Genomic DNA, 15,525 nt, shown 5'->3' on the forward strand with positions numbered 1-15,525 from the left:
TACATAACTGGCTCGTTTCGAGAGTTGATAATTTGACGGGGATAAAAAAACGAAAACGCAGAAATTCAAAAAAGGGAGACACCATTTTGCGTGTCTCGCCTTTAGCGGCTCTTTTTCGTCTACAAGTAATCGCGTACAAGTAATTGCATTATCGCATTGTAGCGGTAGGTGCTGAGGAGAAGAAGAAAGACGTAAAACAAGGAGAAACGGCGTCAGCAACGATGGAAACTCGCGCGAAAACGAGCGACGCAAAAAACCGGACCTCTGATTTCTGCCGGCCGCATCTTTTTTCGGATACGACGAACGCAACACCGAGAATTCAGATTTTAACGACTTTTTTCCAACGATTTTTAGCGACGGTTTATTCTTGCAGCGTACCTTCTGAAAAAGTCAAAAACGCGTCGAGGGCCAAGTTTCTATCAAAACAGCTGTTGCATAAAAAAAATATCACTTCAGTGTATAGTTTTGTTCTACCGAAAAAAAATGATGGACAATGGAAACTTAAATTTTTTACTGCTTCGAATTTGATACAATCGTTCTCACACAACGGAAAAGGGAAACGCCTCGCGAGAATAAAGCTAGAGAAACGTTAAAAAGCAAAGGACCATGGACTTTTTGTAACTGCGATGGTATTACACACCTCGTATCTGAAATGGCGTCGCAGATGCCGGACAGAATGGCGGACGCAATTAATTTTTCATCCGCGGTTACTGCCCATCAACGAAACAATCCGACGTCTCGATTGCTGCCATTACCGGGCGGAATGCACGCTCGCCTGCCGCGCGGTAGATTTTTAATTAAACCGTCCCAGATCTCTTCTCCCGCTCGGAAAATCTACGAAGTCTCGGGCGGGGGTGTGCAGGACCTCGGCGCGACAGATTGGGCTCCTAATTTGAGAAATTCCCGAACCTGATTACATGGTAAGAGACGGAATCTTCGCAAATGGCGCCAAGGCGAAGCAACTGGCGGGGCGACCGATAAAAATAACATGAACGAGGAATTCAGGGTGGCGGGGCCGATATAAATCGCAGCTAACGGTTTCCTTAGGCGACTTCTACACCGATATCGATCATCGTAGCCGTGAAAGGACGAAGGAAGGTGAAGTTTCGATGTTCTGCGGCGCGCACGTTTCCACGTAGTTGCACATCCGAGAGGAGATTTAGCCTTCCTTGCAGACACGGGGTTTACCTTTCCTTGTAGGACACTGAGGAGTACCTGTCAACGAGAATTAAGGAGAATTCCGCCTTAGAATTCTGTCTTAGAAGTGCCTTAGAATCCTTCGATTGCAATTGCGATCATTGTTTCCAATAAAGGAACAACAACGCAAAAAGATAATAAATTAGGTAATAAATATAATAAAGATAATAATTAAATTAGGAACTTGAGTTCCTATATATATAATTATTTTAACATTTTTAGCAAGAAACAAAAGTCTACTATGAAAGCTACCATGAAATTTGTAGGGGCGTATCCGTTGATTTTGATATTGAATAATAATGCACATCATTATTATTTCGCTTTTATTATTTCACCATATCATTTTCTACAACATGCTCATCGCGCCAATTTCCACCATTGATTAATGGCTCTTGCATCCCTTGAAAATCTCATTCAGATTAACACCGAGAGGGTGGGTGGAAGAAAGCGATGCCGCGGGCGGGGTGGGACGGGGTAACTGTACTTCAAAGCAGGCCGGTTAGGGGCGCTACACCCTCGCCAACATGGCTGTCGCAGCCTGATACCCCGCGCGAGTACCGACGCATCCGGGCGCCCGTGTCGCGTGTATCGCCGCAGAATCACAGCTGTTCACGCGAGGAGAAAAAATCACGTGAGTACAGTGAACAACGATGACAATTTTAATTAAATAGAATAGAAAAAGCCGTGAGAGGAAACGTCGCTCGACGATATTCGCCTCTCCGAGAAGACCGAGCGTTGTCCGACGAGGTAACGGCTGCTTTCGTGCGCGTTACGTGATGTGTGCGTGTGTGCATGTGTACATGTATGTGTATATCCGTATACTCGTGTACAGTTGCGTCGATGTTACGAGACGCGTGTCTACATTGGCGATCAATAAAACGATGGCGGAGGGCGGAATATTTTGACACGGGTGCGTCTATTCTCGTCTGTCGAAGACACCCCCGTCTTCTCACCGTCTGCGCGCCGTCCCCGCGCTCACCGAGTGCGTTCGCACCTCATTTGCAGCGTCCATCCCCCTTGCCGGAAACGATCGCCTCTCGCACGTATCCGTTTCGCCGGTGACGTTCCACGAGATGTCGCGTCGGAAATGATAACGTCAAGACGTCTCCCTTGCCGTCCACGTTGCACGACCGGTCGCAACGAGATCGCGGAGCGATTGACGGCATCTTGAGAAAGTTCAAGTTGATGCTTTCAGTGTATCTCCTGGCGTCCCATATAAAATTTGATATAATAAAAATTACACGCGTCAAAAAATCGTCGAAAGCGATTTCCCGAAAAGCAGACCCGAATGAAAGCGCAATAACGTTAATTCACTTTGTTAATGTCTGGTTACATGAAATTCGAGTCATCAAAAGTTATCTAACAGGGGAATATTTCGGCTTTGTAGAGGAGGGACAAAATTTCTATTCAGAGATCTCAGACTGAATCCACGTGGATCTGATCTGAAAAGAGACAATTTTACTCATCGACAAGAGATGCGAATTCCATTTTCTGCGACTCTCTCGCCCAAAAAATATCGAGTTACTACAGTAAATACACTCTCGTGTGGGATATACAGGATGTATCAAAAGAAGCATATTTTCTTTCATTTTGTGAATACGCGAGCAAATCTAAGATCAACAAAATTAGAATCAGCTGCCTAAAACAGATTAAAATTAATCGACCTGTATATTCTCTTTTTTCATACGTAGCAAATAAATAAAACTACCTTTTGACGCACACACAGATACACGCAAAATATGATTACAATTACAAAATTAGTTTTCTATTTGCGGATTTTTAAAGTAGCAGCATTTTATTATTAATATCTCAGTAACGAACAAATATTTTCGATAAATATTATTTCGAAGAGGTAAACTTAAGACTGCGACTAATTGTGAAACTACTGATACATCTTTTGTATACACAATATATCACTGTCACCGCGACATGGAGTCAGCTCTCTGCGATCATCGAGGGGCGTCGCAGACATCGACAGGATCTGACAACGATGAAAGTGCAGCTAGAAATTCGGCGAATGACCCGCAAACTTTTTAGTCCGAGATGATCGGAAGCGTCTCACGAGGAAAGTCGCTGACGTGCTGTTTGCCAAAGTATTCGGTTACAACACGGTTAAATGCATCCCCTATACGTATCCTCGACACGTACGATATGGTCCCGGTGCAATATCGCTGGTATATTGAAGATTGTGCAGAATGCCCGGACGCAATAACTAATAAAGCGCGGTTTGCGCTATGTATTAACCCTTTGCTATCTGCGGATTTGCGCATCGGCAATACTCGAGCTTGGACAAAGAATATATGCAGAATATATACGGAATCAATTCGAATGAAATATATACACACGTGAGATGCCCCACTTTCGACACATCGGATTTACGATAGATTCCTCGGCTATCGGAAATTTTCGATGGAACGCCTGCTTGCCGATAGTACCAAGAAGGATCATACAACATGCAAGAAAATAGTTCAGCTAAATATAATTCTACGTGTAAAACGGCTGATGTCAGAGACAAAAATACTACATTAATGTTTTAATCTTAAAAGCAACTTCTCCCGAAGCCTCTCGCACGAAAAACCAAGTTCTAGTGTGTTGTTCTATTTATTTATTTTTACATGGGAAATCACTTACAGCTAAAGTAAAGTTTTCTCTTATCCCTAAATGATTATATAAATCTTGCACAAACTTTTCACTTGGTTTTGTAAGAAGAAATGTTTTCGATTATATTGGGTATTATATTAACCAGAAGCTCGTGCTGACTTCCTTAGCAAAATTCAAACGCACAACTCCGCATTATGAATTAATACAAAGCTTTGCGTCACTAAAAGATCCGTGCGGATTTTTTGACAGAATTCAAACGCAAAACTTTGCATTAATTCTAAATATAGAGTTCTGCGGTTGAAGTTTGCTAAAGAGGATTTCCGATAAATCATATATTAAGAAGTACAGCTATTATTAATAATTAAACTAAAATCGTAATTTATGTAAGAACTTTTTTTATTTTTGTGAATAGTAATTCCATATGTGTACTTGAAATTTTAGTCGAGATAATCTATATATATAAAATCCCTATTCTATCGTTGAATTGATCGGGTACTTCCCGACATGCTGGAAACACCAAATTTTGCATGGTGATAGGGGTTCACCCCCAGGTAATGGGAAAATTCTTGAAATCTTTAATTTCGGTCCAGGGACTACCTGGCGTAGACAGGCTATTTTACTAGTTGATATATAAAACCCATAAAAGTTGCACTGCAAAATTGTGCCAAGTACAGTTGCGAAAGAAGCAAATCTTATTGAAGAATACTTTATGATGCCATCTTGCTTGACAAAGCCGATTTTAGATATCTTTTCTTCCTTTGATGACGACGCGCATCCGATTTTACTGGGAGATATGCTTATATTCTTTCACGCACGGTGATCGAAATTGTACCAAGGGCTTGATCGAAGTTGACCTCATTAAACAGCTTCTTCAAAACAACATTTAATGCGCTAAAATGTCACAGTGCTGATAAGCCTCTTCCATCATTTTATTAATGCAATTAGTATCCGCATGTCGTGCTGCATATCTGTTTGTCTGATAAAACACTGCCGTGAAAACTTTTCTAATTTGTCGACAGACTTTAATAATTTTCCTTTCTGTTTTTCTTTACAATGCTTTACTGCACTATTATATTATATTGATTATTTATTGAGAAAATTTATTGAGAGTAAAGACGCCCGCACGGAATGAGGGAGGTTCCAACTCTGGCGTGGGGTGATATTTTTCGCAATGAATTAAAATTAATTAATGATTCCTACTAATTAATAGCTTCGTTCTGGAATAGGAAATCGCTGCGTTTTAAAGTCTAACGAATTTGTTGGCGCGTAATTGATGAGTTGTTTCCTAGAGCGAGAAAATTACTGCATCTTAAGTCTACCAAAATTTGTTGGCGTGCAGTCAATGTATAAAAATTGTCCGACCATCAGACATTGCCAGTGTATCGCGATTTGAAATTTGCATTTGGATTATTTATTGAGTTGTCAGGCACATTTACAAGAAACTTTGTGTAAAAAATTGACAGACTTATAATTAATATACAACAATACACACATATACACATGTATCAGTTATTGGAGAATAAATTATTGGCGGTGTCAGGTGGTTCAAAGTTTTAGAATATTTCGAGCACGATATTTCAATTGAACACAGCTGTCATTAATGCACCGCCGTACATAGGACGCCGAGTGACCCAAATCCACTGAAAATTTCGCAATCGGGTGTCACCGGCATTCCATCGCTGCCGGCGACACAATTATCCCTTACAAAATACGATTTGCATTGAAAACCTCAATTCGATCGCAGATCTTCCCGTGGGCATTTAAAACGCGTATTTGCACTCGTCGACTTTCAAACACGACAAAGCATTAATCCTTTGACTTTGCTTCCAGCATCCCTTAGAATACTGTACGTGGACACCAACGAAAATGAAAGAGATGATAAATAGGGGATGATGAATAACTTGAGATTATAGTTTCATCCTTATTTTTTACCCCTGTCTGGGTAAATAAAATCAAACGTAATGTTTATTTATTCAACGATAAATAAATGGTGCATGCAACGACTTCCATTATATTAACAAGTCGTATTATTTCTCGCCAAGGCTTTTCCTCACGGAAAATCCTCCTTTCCGTTTTCGAAGGGGATCCTACCTAGCTCGCGCGAGTCCCAAGGGTTTTAAAACCGCGAGACCTCGTTTACGAGAGGGAACGGGGAGAGACGTGTGCAAAGGGTTTCTTCCACCCGGGGGATAAATCCTCTTTCGTCTACAACCCTATTTAATACGCCATGCTCGGGACGTGACGTCGATTAATCACCTCGTGAGAAACGGACGAACAATGATCGTCCTCGTAAATTATTCTTCGATTTGCGCGCGATTGATAAAAGATCCGCAATATCCTGGAACCCGCCACTCCATACAGCTTTGATAAGATTGCACTTAGCGCACTTTACTTAATGCAATGTTTTAAACAACTCATGTCTTTCTCACGATACGCTCGGAATACGCATACATAAAAAAATAGAGGTTTTACTACGTTTTCTACATTTAGAGACGAACGTATTCGTTTGTTAAGAGATTTTTTCAGCACAACGCATTACGAGATCTCTTTTTTGTCTTCGTAAGAGAAGAACACATTTAATTATACATCTAATTGTCCGTAAGAATTTTTTCCTCAAAACTTTAGAAAATTCCTAAAAGAATAGATAAAGGGAGAATTTTTCGCCATGATGCATCATTAAAAAGAATCTCTAATTATCCGATCTTTGTGAAGAACGTACTCAACCGTGAGGACTGAACGCGAAACTTCAAAGTTACGTTATAATTTAACGTATCAAGTTTCTGCTACACGCATGTACATGTACAGAGAATAAAAAACGCGAGAAGAGATTGCTAAGGACGTAAAAAACGGGAGACATTTACTAGGTTGGTGCAAAAATAATTGCGGGTTTTGTTATTAGTTGCGTTTGTTATAAGTTGAATGCAAAACCCGTAATTATTTTTGCGCCAATCTAATGTCAGCAGTTATATAGATATATGTGCACTTTGTCATTTATCATTCTATTATAATAAGTAATGTCAAATTACATCTGCCGTATTTTTATTAGACAAATTGTAATTTAAATTACGAATCGTAATTTTTGCTGAGATCAAGGAAGACGAAGCGTCGTAAATTACGCGGGTAAGCGGCATTCCTCTCGCATTTTGCGTTGTACGTCAGTACGAGCTGCGTGAAGAGAAAATACAAAAGGGGACACGCGCGTATGAACGCTTAGAGGGAGCCTGGTGAGTGCGGTAAAGCAACACTGGCACATAAAGCATATAGACAATCGCAATGGAAGCGGAAAAAGGGCAAAAACAGGTGAAAATGCACTGAGCGGAAGACAGACAGGACTCCTGGATACATGGAAAAGCGAGAGATCGCGCAGTAGGGAAAAGGATTGATAGATGGGTTGGTGCCTGTAGGAAGAGAGGTAAAAGGAGAGAGAGAGAGAGAGAGAGAAAGAGAGAGGGAGAAAGAGAGGGAAATGGGAGTGAAAGCACCAGAGGATGGATGAAGCCAAGCGAGAGGGAAACTAGGACGAGAGGTGTTGGCCCAGGATGGGGGTGCATTGCTACCAGCTCGGGCCACTGACACGCCGTCCAGTCTTTGAGCGGGAGAAGGAAGGCGAGATGGAAGCGCGTGGATCCTCGCCCTCGTCGACCGATGCAACCTACTTTGTGTCGCCTGTTTCATTTGTACGATAAGACGTCGCCTTTTCTGTCCGTCTTATCTGTCGAGCAGTGATTTCCGTCCGGATGGAATTTTTCATCAGAAGCTCACGTTTGTCCGCTTGTTAGCACACGGATCACTTTGATTAAACTTTTGCCGTCCGACGTGTGCGACGGGCTCCTGCTCATTAAATTGAATTTCGTGCTAATTTCGTGCTAATAAAAGATCTTTGAGATTAATCGCTTATGTGCTTTATAATAAAACGTATTTTCATTTCTTTCTTCTTTCTTTTTCTTTTTATCAATATAAAATATTCGTTAAGTTAAGTAATAGTTTTTGTTCAATTATATTAAAGTATGTCCTCTATTTATTTGTATTTAAATTTTGGAGTAGTCGAATTTCGTTTTTGTTCTCTGCATTGCCTTCTTCTCTGCCTCCATTATAACTAAAACTTGTAATTATGCTCTTACGTCTTCGAGGAAAAAGAAGAGAAACAATTTCAGAGAATATGCAATCCCATTGTGCAGAATGGCAGCGAAGTGGCATTGTCCGAATCTTCGCCATTTGCTGCCGAAATCCGAACGTCAGCTGCCGTTTACGGTTTCACGATACGATGTCTGACCTCAAACAGGTTTGTTCCACTTGCGGATATTGAATGGATGGATCGGAAAACCACTCGCACGCCTTTCGACGGTTTTGTCGATTGCAAGAATTTGAAAACGCGATTCGAATGGCGTGAACAGCAAAAAATATTATGTCAAATAATTATAATGTCATATAAAACCGTGTATCTTACAGATAAATCTAAAACATATCTCAAGTGTTCAAGTGTAAACAGGATCTCTTTCATTTCCGGTAAAGATGCGAAGGAGAATCGAGCTGATCTGGCTCGGTCTTTATTAGCTCATCGATATTCCTGATGGTCTTACTCCAGTAACACGATGACGATCGACACTTCAATTTTCTTTGTTTGCCCAGGGAGCTCGCGACATCAAACTCGAAATCTTGTTAGCCTCCATCCATCATGCACGATAGGAAAATTCAATGAATTAGTTACGGTTTGTGGGAAATATAATCAATTTAGATTGAAATATCGATTAAACGTAAACACGTATGCATATATTAATATATTGATATAATGAATATTAATACAAGCGAAAATAGTAATGACAATATTTTAGTAATGACGCAGCTCTGATTCCATATTTCATTTAAATGAAAGATGACTAATGGCAATAATGAAAATAATTTTCCATGCGTTGCATTGAGTCGAAGTGATAATATCGCGCGACGCAATGTGTCAGAAACATTCTTCGAGCTCGTCCTCGATTCCACCGACCTTTCCTTTCCGGAAGGGGCTTAAGAGCAGGGATAAGCTTGACGTCTGTAAAGTCGGCCGCAAATGCGCCAAGTCGAGTGGCGGCACGTCGACCACCGATATCCGTAAACTCGGTCAGTAGGTCAACAACGGATGCATCCGGCGCGGTTGTATGATCTAGCAGAGTAAAGTTCTCGCTGCCAGAAACCGAGCAACTATTTTCCAAATCAGAAAATTTTTCATCTATACTTCCTTTTCCCTCTGTTTTCCTGTTTTACTTTGATATATAAGTACGGATACTTTAGCCCATACTCGCGTGAATCTTCGGATATGGAACGGTTTCTCGGTAAAATAAAACTCCTGTTTTCATAAATTCGTATAAGTAATAACGCAATCTTCTATTTTTTTTGGTAGACCACGAGAAGAAGAAGAAATTCGTCAAACTGGCGCCGTTCAAGCTTCGGTTCTCGAAGATGCTGAAGTCGCGGAGTTCCGGCGATAGCCGCAGCAACAGCGTAGAGTCCGAGGAACAGCAACGACAGATCAATCAGTCATTGCCGTCGGGCACAGACGAGTTCGCGGATGTGCCCGAGACGGAAACGGACAACAACTGCTTGTCAGTGAAAAGCGAACAGACGATTCCCAGCTCGCCTCCGCCCTCGTACGAGCACGTTCTCGAAGAGGTGAAGAGGCGTCATGAAAATTGATTGATCTTAGCTTGAATTGAATGATATGAGAATGACACGTTGCATTGCAGACACGCATGGAATCGTCAGCCATCGCGCTACGAGAGACAGGAGACAAGAAGAAGCAGGTATCCAGTAACGAGAAGAACACAGAAGACATTGAGGGTAGCTACGGGGGTGACGATGGCAGCGGTGGTCCCGGGGGTGGAGATAGGAAAACAGCCAAGGGACCCAAGATTCTTCACAAATCGAGTAAAGAATTCTACAAGGCGATGGCCAAGCAGTGGGGCATAACTTGCAAGATGAGCGATCATTGCAGATGTCTGGATTGCCAAGTACGTTTACGAGATAATTATCACGGCAAAACATTTTGTGTTAAATTTAACACATGTTACATGTCCCAATTTATCCACTCTAATTTTAATGTTAATTTAACCGAAGGCAAATATGTAAATAAATAACACAAGTAATATGTGAAAAATTAACACAAAACTGTAACACTTGGACGTTAATTGCGTTATTTTAACTCTTAGAAACGGTGAATATTAACTCAACGTAGAAAAGTTAAAATAACACAACGACAATACGTTACCTTAACATAAGAATATGTTAAACATTTAACACAAAAATGTCTACACGAGAAAATTTCAACAGAAATACAAAATGTTTTTTTACCGTGTAGTCGAACTGCGCACGTGTATTGGTCGATTCGATATTCGAATTAGCCTGCTGATAAGTTTCGTCATCATGTCAATCAGCGCAATTTAACTGTATTCTCTTTTGAGAATACAGTCAAATTGCAAGAATCGTTAAGAGTCGAAAAATACAGTAGGCAATTGAAACCATGCTAACGAAATTCTGCAATAAAAAGATAGAGATCAGCCTTTTTGTTAGAAATATTTGATTTGAAAAGAAAGTTTTATCCTAATTCATTTACTTCTTATTTGGTTCCTTTGTTCTCTCATTTTACTTTTATCCTAATTTGCTTATTGTTTATCAAGATTTATCAATTTTGTTACCTTCGCACACAATTTTCAATTTTAACTGCAACCAGTTTACCGCCAATATCGATCCATTGGCATCATAAAACTGTCATCTGTATCAATTGCGTCATCACGAAACACTTTCTATTGCCAGAGCCACTACTTCGATTGCGAATACGAGAAGGATGAGCAAGAGAAGGGCGACGGCGGCCTCAGCGCCGGCACGCCGATGTTCATCTCCGAGGTGATGCACGGCACCGCCTGCGCCCTCCTGTAAAACCGCCGCTTCTTCCGGTTCCGTTCCTCCCCTAGAGCGGTCTACCTGACTATTACACGCACAAAACGAAGTCGGCGCCTATGCAGCGACGAGGGAGCTTCGGCATCACACATTTATATTCTATATAAAGTACGTAATGTCGCAAGGATGTCTGCGCGCAATTCCGAACGTAGAAGAAAGCTACTCGCGATACTATACACGGGCTTCGTGTGCTTTTAGCGTACGAACGCGAGATAAATTATTTTCCGATTAGACGAACTACTGAAACTACCCGGTGCACGCGGAGCACGTCTGAAGACAGGAGATTTCCAATTACACGGCTCTCACGTTAAAGAGACCGAGAGCCAGACTCTTCGTTTCCTTTACGCAAAAGCCGTCCAACTTGTCGGCCGTAGAGTAGAGTAGAGTAGAAGGAGCAACATCTGAAAGTTGTTACAGATTTGAATGATTTGAATGTCACGCTTCACAATCTTCAGCGTCTTGTCCGCTTCTCTCGTCTCGAGAAGCAGCACCCCTGCAATCTGTAAAAACGCTGGAAGCTTTCCACTTGCGTAGCGAATATTCAAATCGTTTGAAGATGTCTCCAGTGCTCCAGTGTTCAAATGTGCTCTCTTGTCTCTCTTATAGATGTAACAGCACTCGGTGTAACGTGTGTAACTGTGTCGTGCTACGTTGCCGTGTCGGTTAACATGAATAGCTAACATAAAGTCGCATTCGGTACCCGCGACATTCCCGACACGAGCCGTTTGTCTCTAAACGCAACTGGTGTTTTAACTTAAAGATTAATATCGTAGAGGGAGAGAGAGCATGCCGCGGTCATCGGCATGAACTTTATTACCATCAATTGCGTTGCGCTCGTTCCAATTGGAGCTTCGCGATAGAAATACCGTGAGCGTAAAAGAACGGACGTCTCGATCCATCTTAATACTGTCACGTCTTGAACCGATCATTATTTGAAACGCTGACAATGATCCATTTTTATAGTGATCTTATTTCATCTAAGTTTCTTCAGTTTTATGAAATGTCAAAATGTTGCAAAATTAAACACAATTCATTTTATCAAGCCAGTGGTGTTAGTGGAATATTATTTAGATTTATTGGCTTAATAAAATAAAGTTTGCCAAGTTTGGCGGAACGTTCTGGTATATGAGCACACTGTATACTGTACTTTAAAAAAAATATATATATTTTTTTAACGGAATTTAACGATAGAAATTGTTATTCTGCATTGAAATTGATTTTAAAGTTCAGCGGTTCAAATATTCGAAATGAATTTATATATTTTCAAAAGTCCAATAGCCTATTCATTGTGTTATTTTACACAACGTTAAATGCATCTTCATTGAAGCATACGGAAAGTCGAAACATACAATTTCTACTAGTCGGCCTATTCCGATACCGTTTTCCGAGATAAAGTTATTGGCCCAGAGTTGAACGTTTCGAGCCTACTTTTTAAACTTTGTGATTTCATTAAAGCACTTTTGGTATTACGTATACTGCCATACATATCAAGATTCTGATACGTATGCACAATCGAATAAATTAATGGTATCTAATGCGCCCGCATTTACAAAGACACTTGCTAACACACACTCCATTTTTTCTAGTTCTTTACGGATGTAAAATTAAATCGTATGTTAAAACGCATAATTTTTTTTCAATTAATTATGTAAAATGAAGATACGCATCTTAAGCATAAAAAGAAGTTAGGAGAAACTAAACCGCTAAATGTAAACGCATCAGACACCATCAATTGCCTGCAACTCTGTATTATTATGTGATCGCGCTGCAAATCTACCGTGTCGAAAAAAATACCACCGTGAAACACTTGTTACACAGTTTACGAGTAATGAAGAGAAATTTTTCTTCATTATCATACTCAGGCAAGAAAATACAGTTATTCGGAGAAGAGCTTCTTGAAAGAACGAGTGTGAAAAACGCAAAAAGAGAGAAAGACCCCTTACCCCGAGTACCGGGGGTAAGTAGTTACAGGTAACTAACTAAAAATGTTAAAAGTAGTGATTTTCCGCAAAGTACGTTCAAGGAAAACGAAACTCATGAAACAAATGAAAGTACTCTAGATGAGACCGTCGAGTCTATACGAACGAGGCGACGTTAATGCGAATGGCTGGAGAGGCAAACTAGTGAGACAGAGTGATCAAAGGATTCCAGTGAAACATAAAATACAGTACCTGCCTATATCTGTCTTTTTACGGGAGGGAACCGTTTCTTTTATATCCCACTACAACAGGGGGTGGCAACTGTACTGCAGTTTTATTACACAGTATTGTATTTCCTTTTATACAGAGCGCCCCTGAAATATTAATGTACTTTGTTAGAGCACTCTTAACCCTTAAATAACTAACAAGCGTATTTGAAACAGTTTTTGAAGGATTGTTTTATAGCGGTTTTGAAAAAAGTTGAAAAGCTAGACAGTGCTTATACATTGCTAATACTATTTGTAACACTGTTGTATAAATTGTGATTATTTATTTTTTACATCTGATTTAAGAAAGACCGCATTATATTATTTATCTTTCTTAAAGATACATGATATAATTGTGAGAGAGATCATAAGAGATAAAAGATGCTGCGCAAGTATCTAAGGGTTAACGACAAGTTTTATATCTCGCGATATAAATATCTTTTTCTCCAATGCCAAATAATCACACATTTCACTATTTTAAATGTTTAATCCTGAACCATCCGTTATCTATTCCCAGAAAAGTTAATATTATCCCGTTAGTTATTTTTATCCCTCGTTAACATCTGAAATCCGTTAAATTTTTACACGAGAATACTCATCTTGGAGATAAAAATCAATTTCTGCGCATTTGCGTAAACAATTTTTTCAACACAAATGCAAATGATCTCCTGACGAGCTATTTCTCTATTTAGAGGACTAAAACGCGAACATCGCTCACATCCGTACGTATTGCACGCCGTTCGTTTGCTCGTTTATAGTTTGTGCATGCGTGTGCTTGTGCGTGACTGTGCGTATGTACATAGAGAAACGAGTTAGAAGATGTGATAGATAAAGACTACGTGCAATCTGAAAGATGCAAGAAGAATATTAATGAATTATTTCGAGTCCGGGGAAAGATGACGAAGCAATTGCTTAGCGTTACAATCGGTGCTTCCGATTAGCCTTATTGTCGAAGAAACTCATTGCCAGGTAAAACGCATGATAGCCGCATCGACGTGTTACTGATTCTCTTTAGTTCAGGAATCAATTCGCGACTTATTATTTTTGCTATTTAATATTTTAAGGATATTTATTACTTCTACATTACACTATACTTCGAAGACACAAAGAACCGACGAGCTTAATTATTTTAAATACGAAGAACGATGTGCGTAGAGTATAAATGAATTCTATGGATTTCATCTATGGATTGACTCGTATTTATTTTTCTAAACGCAAAAATTTGTTATTTTGGATACAATTATTCTTTACTCTCTTAATTGCTTTAAAGGTACTTGATCACTAAGCATTAATTGATTAAGTTTCTTATATCTCTATGTTATTTTTAGTACTTCATTTGCCTGCAAATATGTCGAGGTGTCAGATATGAGATACCCGCGTGAGACAAATATTTGTGTAATCGCTGCCGATACTCAATTACTGCACGCCATAGGCATCATTTGCAAGTCGATGTGGTCTGTTGGAGAGACGCGCATCTCTATCGCGCGTATCGGACCATAGCTTTATAAATCAGCACTGACGACTGGACTTAATTATAATAGCCAGAATATAATTAATCCGCAAGAAAATATCATCGACATAGTACGTTAGAATAGATTCGTCAATTATTCATATTTTTAAACAGAACTTAAACAGAAAAACAAAATATTTGGAAAGAATCTGCGAAGTGAGATGCGGAAAAATCGAAAATGCCGATTTGTTTATGGTGAAAGAGAAAGAGAGAGAGAGAGAGTATAATTTGTTTAATAAGTATTTATTCTCACTTGATTCAGGGAATACATTGCAAATTGAAAGCATTCTCTTATGAAATGAATCTTTCGGAATTTAGGCAAAACAACATTATTAAAAGAAAGATCTAATCGACATGTATATGTGCATAATATCTATTCTGTGTATGTACAATGTATAGAGAAAACGTGTAAAAAAAAGATATGACAGAAATCGTTGTATAGAAAACACTGACTGTAAAATTCGATGTACTCTAACAAACAGTACCAATAAACGAGGCCTAAAGGGTACACAGAGATGTTTCAATGCATTCTACCTCTAACAATTATCGCTCGCATTTAAAAAAAATAAAAATTTTACATTTAAGTATGTATAATTGCGTGCGCTATCCGTAAAGCAGATATTAACTTTTATATGAGTAATATAATGCAAGCGAAAATAATGATTTTCTTTTTTTGATATTACTCTTCTCTTGTCCGTCTACGTAACTTAAAGAGCGTATCGATTTTATCATTCATTTATCATTCTCAATTACAATTTATCATTCTCTATTTATAAACTTACTGAACGAGCTACGTGATACATCGTGAAACGTCAAGTGAAAAAATTCGGCGAGCGCCGTATCCGGAATCACAATGTCCAACAGGTGGTTTAGCCATAAATCGTCGCTTATTGCACTTGCGTCCTTGCGAAACCCGCTGACACGATGAAAAAAGGAAACCTCGGATTAATGTGAGGAGTCATTTAGCTGGAACGAGTCCGGGTTCCCGATGACATCAGAAGCAGTTGACTTATCGAGAGTCACGTGCCTTGTATCCGCGTGACGGGCACTTGCGCACGTATTTTTCTTTCTTTTTTCCACCAGCATCGAGATCCTC

General features: G+C 39.7%; 1 protein-coding gene across 1 annotated transcript; it reads left to right on the top strand.

Moving 5' to 3' along the window:
• Positions 1-1,632: 1,632 nt before the first annotated feature.
• LOC105276344 lies at positions 1,633-14,937 on the top strand. Its single transcript, XM_011333875.3, has 4 exons — positions 1,633-1,828; positions 9,182-9,450; positions 9,525-9,788; positions 10,591-14,937. The coding sequence occupies exons 1-4, from the start codon at positions 1,648-1,650 to the stop codon at positions 10,711-10,713; spliced, it is 837 nt and encodes a 278-aa protein (XP_011332177.2). The 5' UTR covers positions 1,633-1,647; the 3' UTR covers positions 10,714-14,937.
• Positions 14,938-15,525: the final 588 nt, after the last annotated feature.

The sequence above is a fragment of the Ooceraea biroi genome, chromosome 2, assembly GCF_003672135.1.
Source record: "Ooceraea biroi isolate clonal line C1 chromosome 2, Obir_v5.4, whole genome shotgun sequence".
Classification (NCBI taxonomy): domain Eukaryota; kingdom Metazoa; phylum Arthropoda; class Insecta; order Hymenoptera; family Formicidae; genus Ooceraea; species Ooceraea biroi.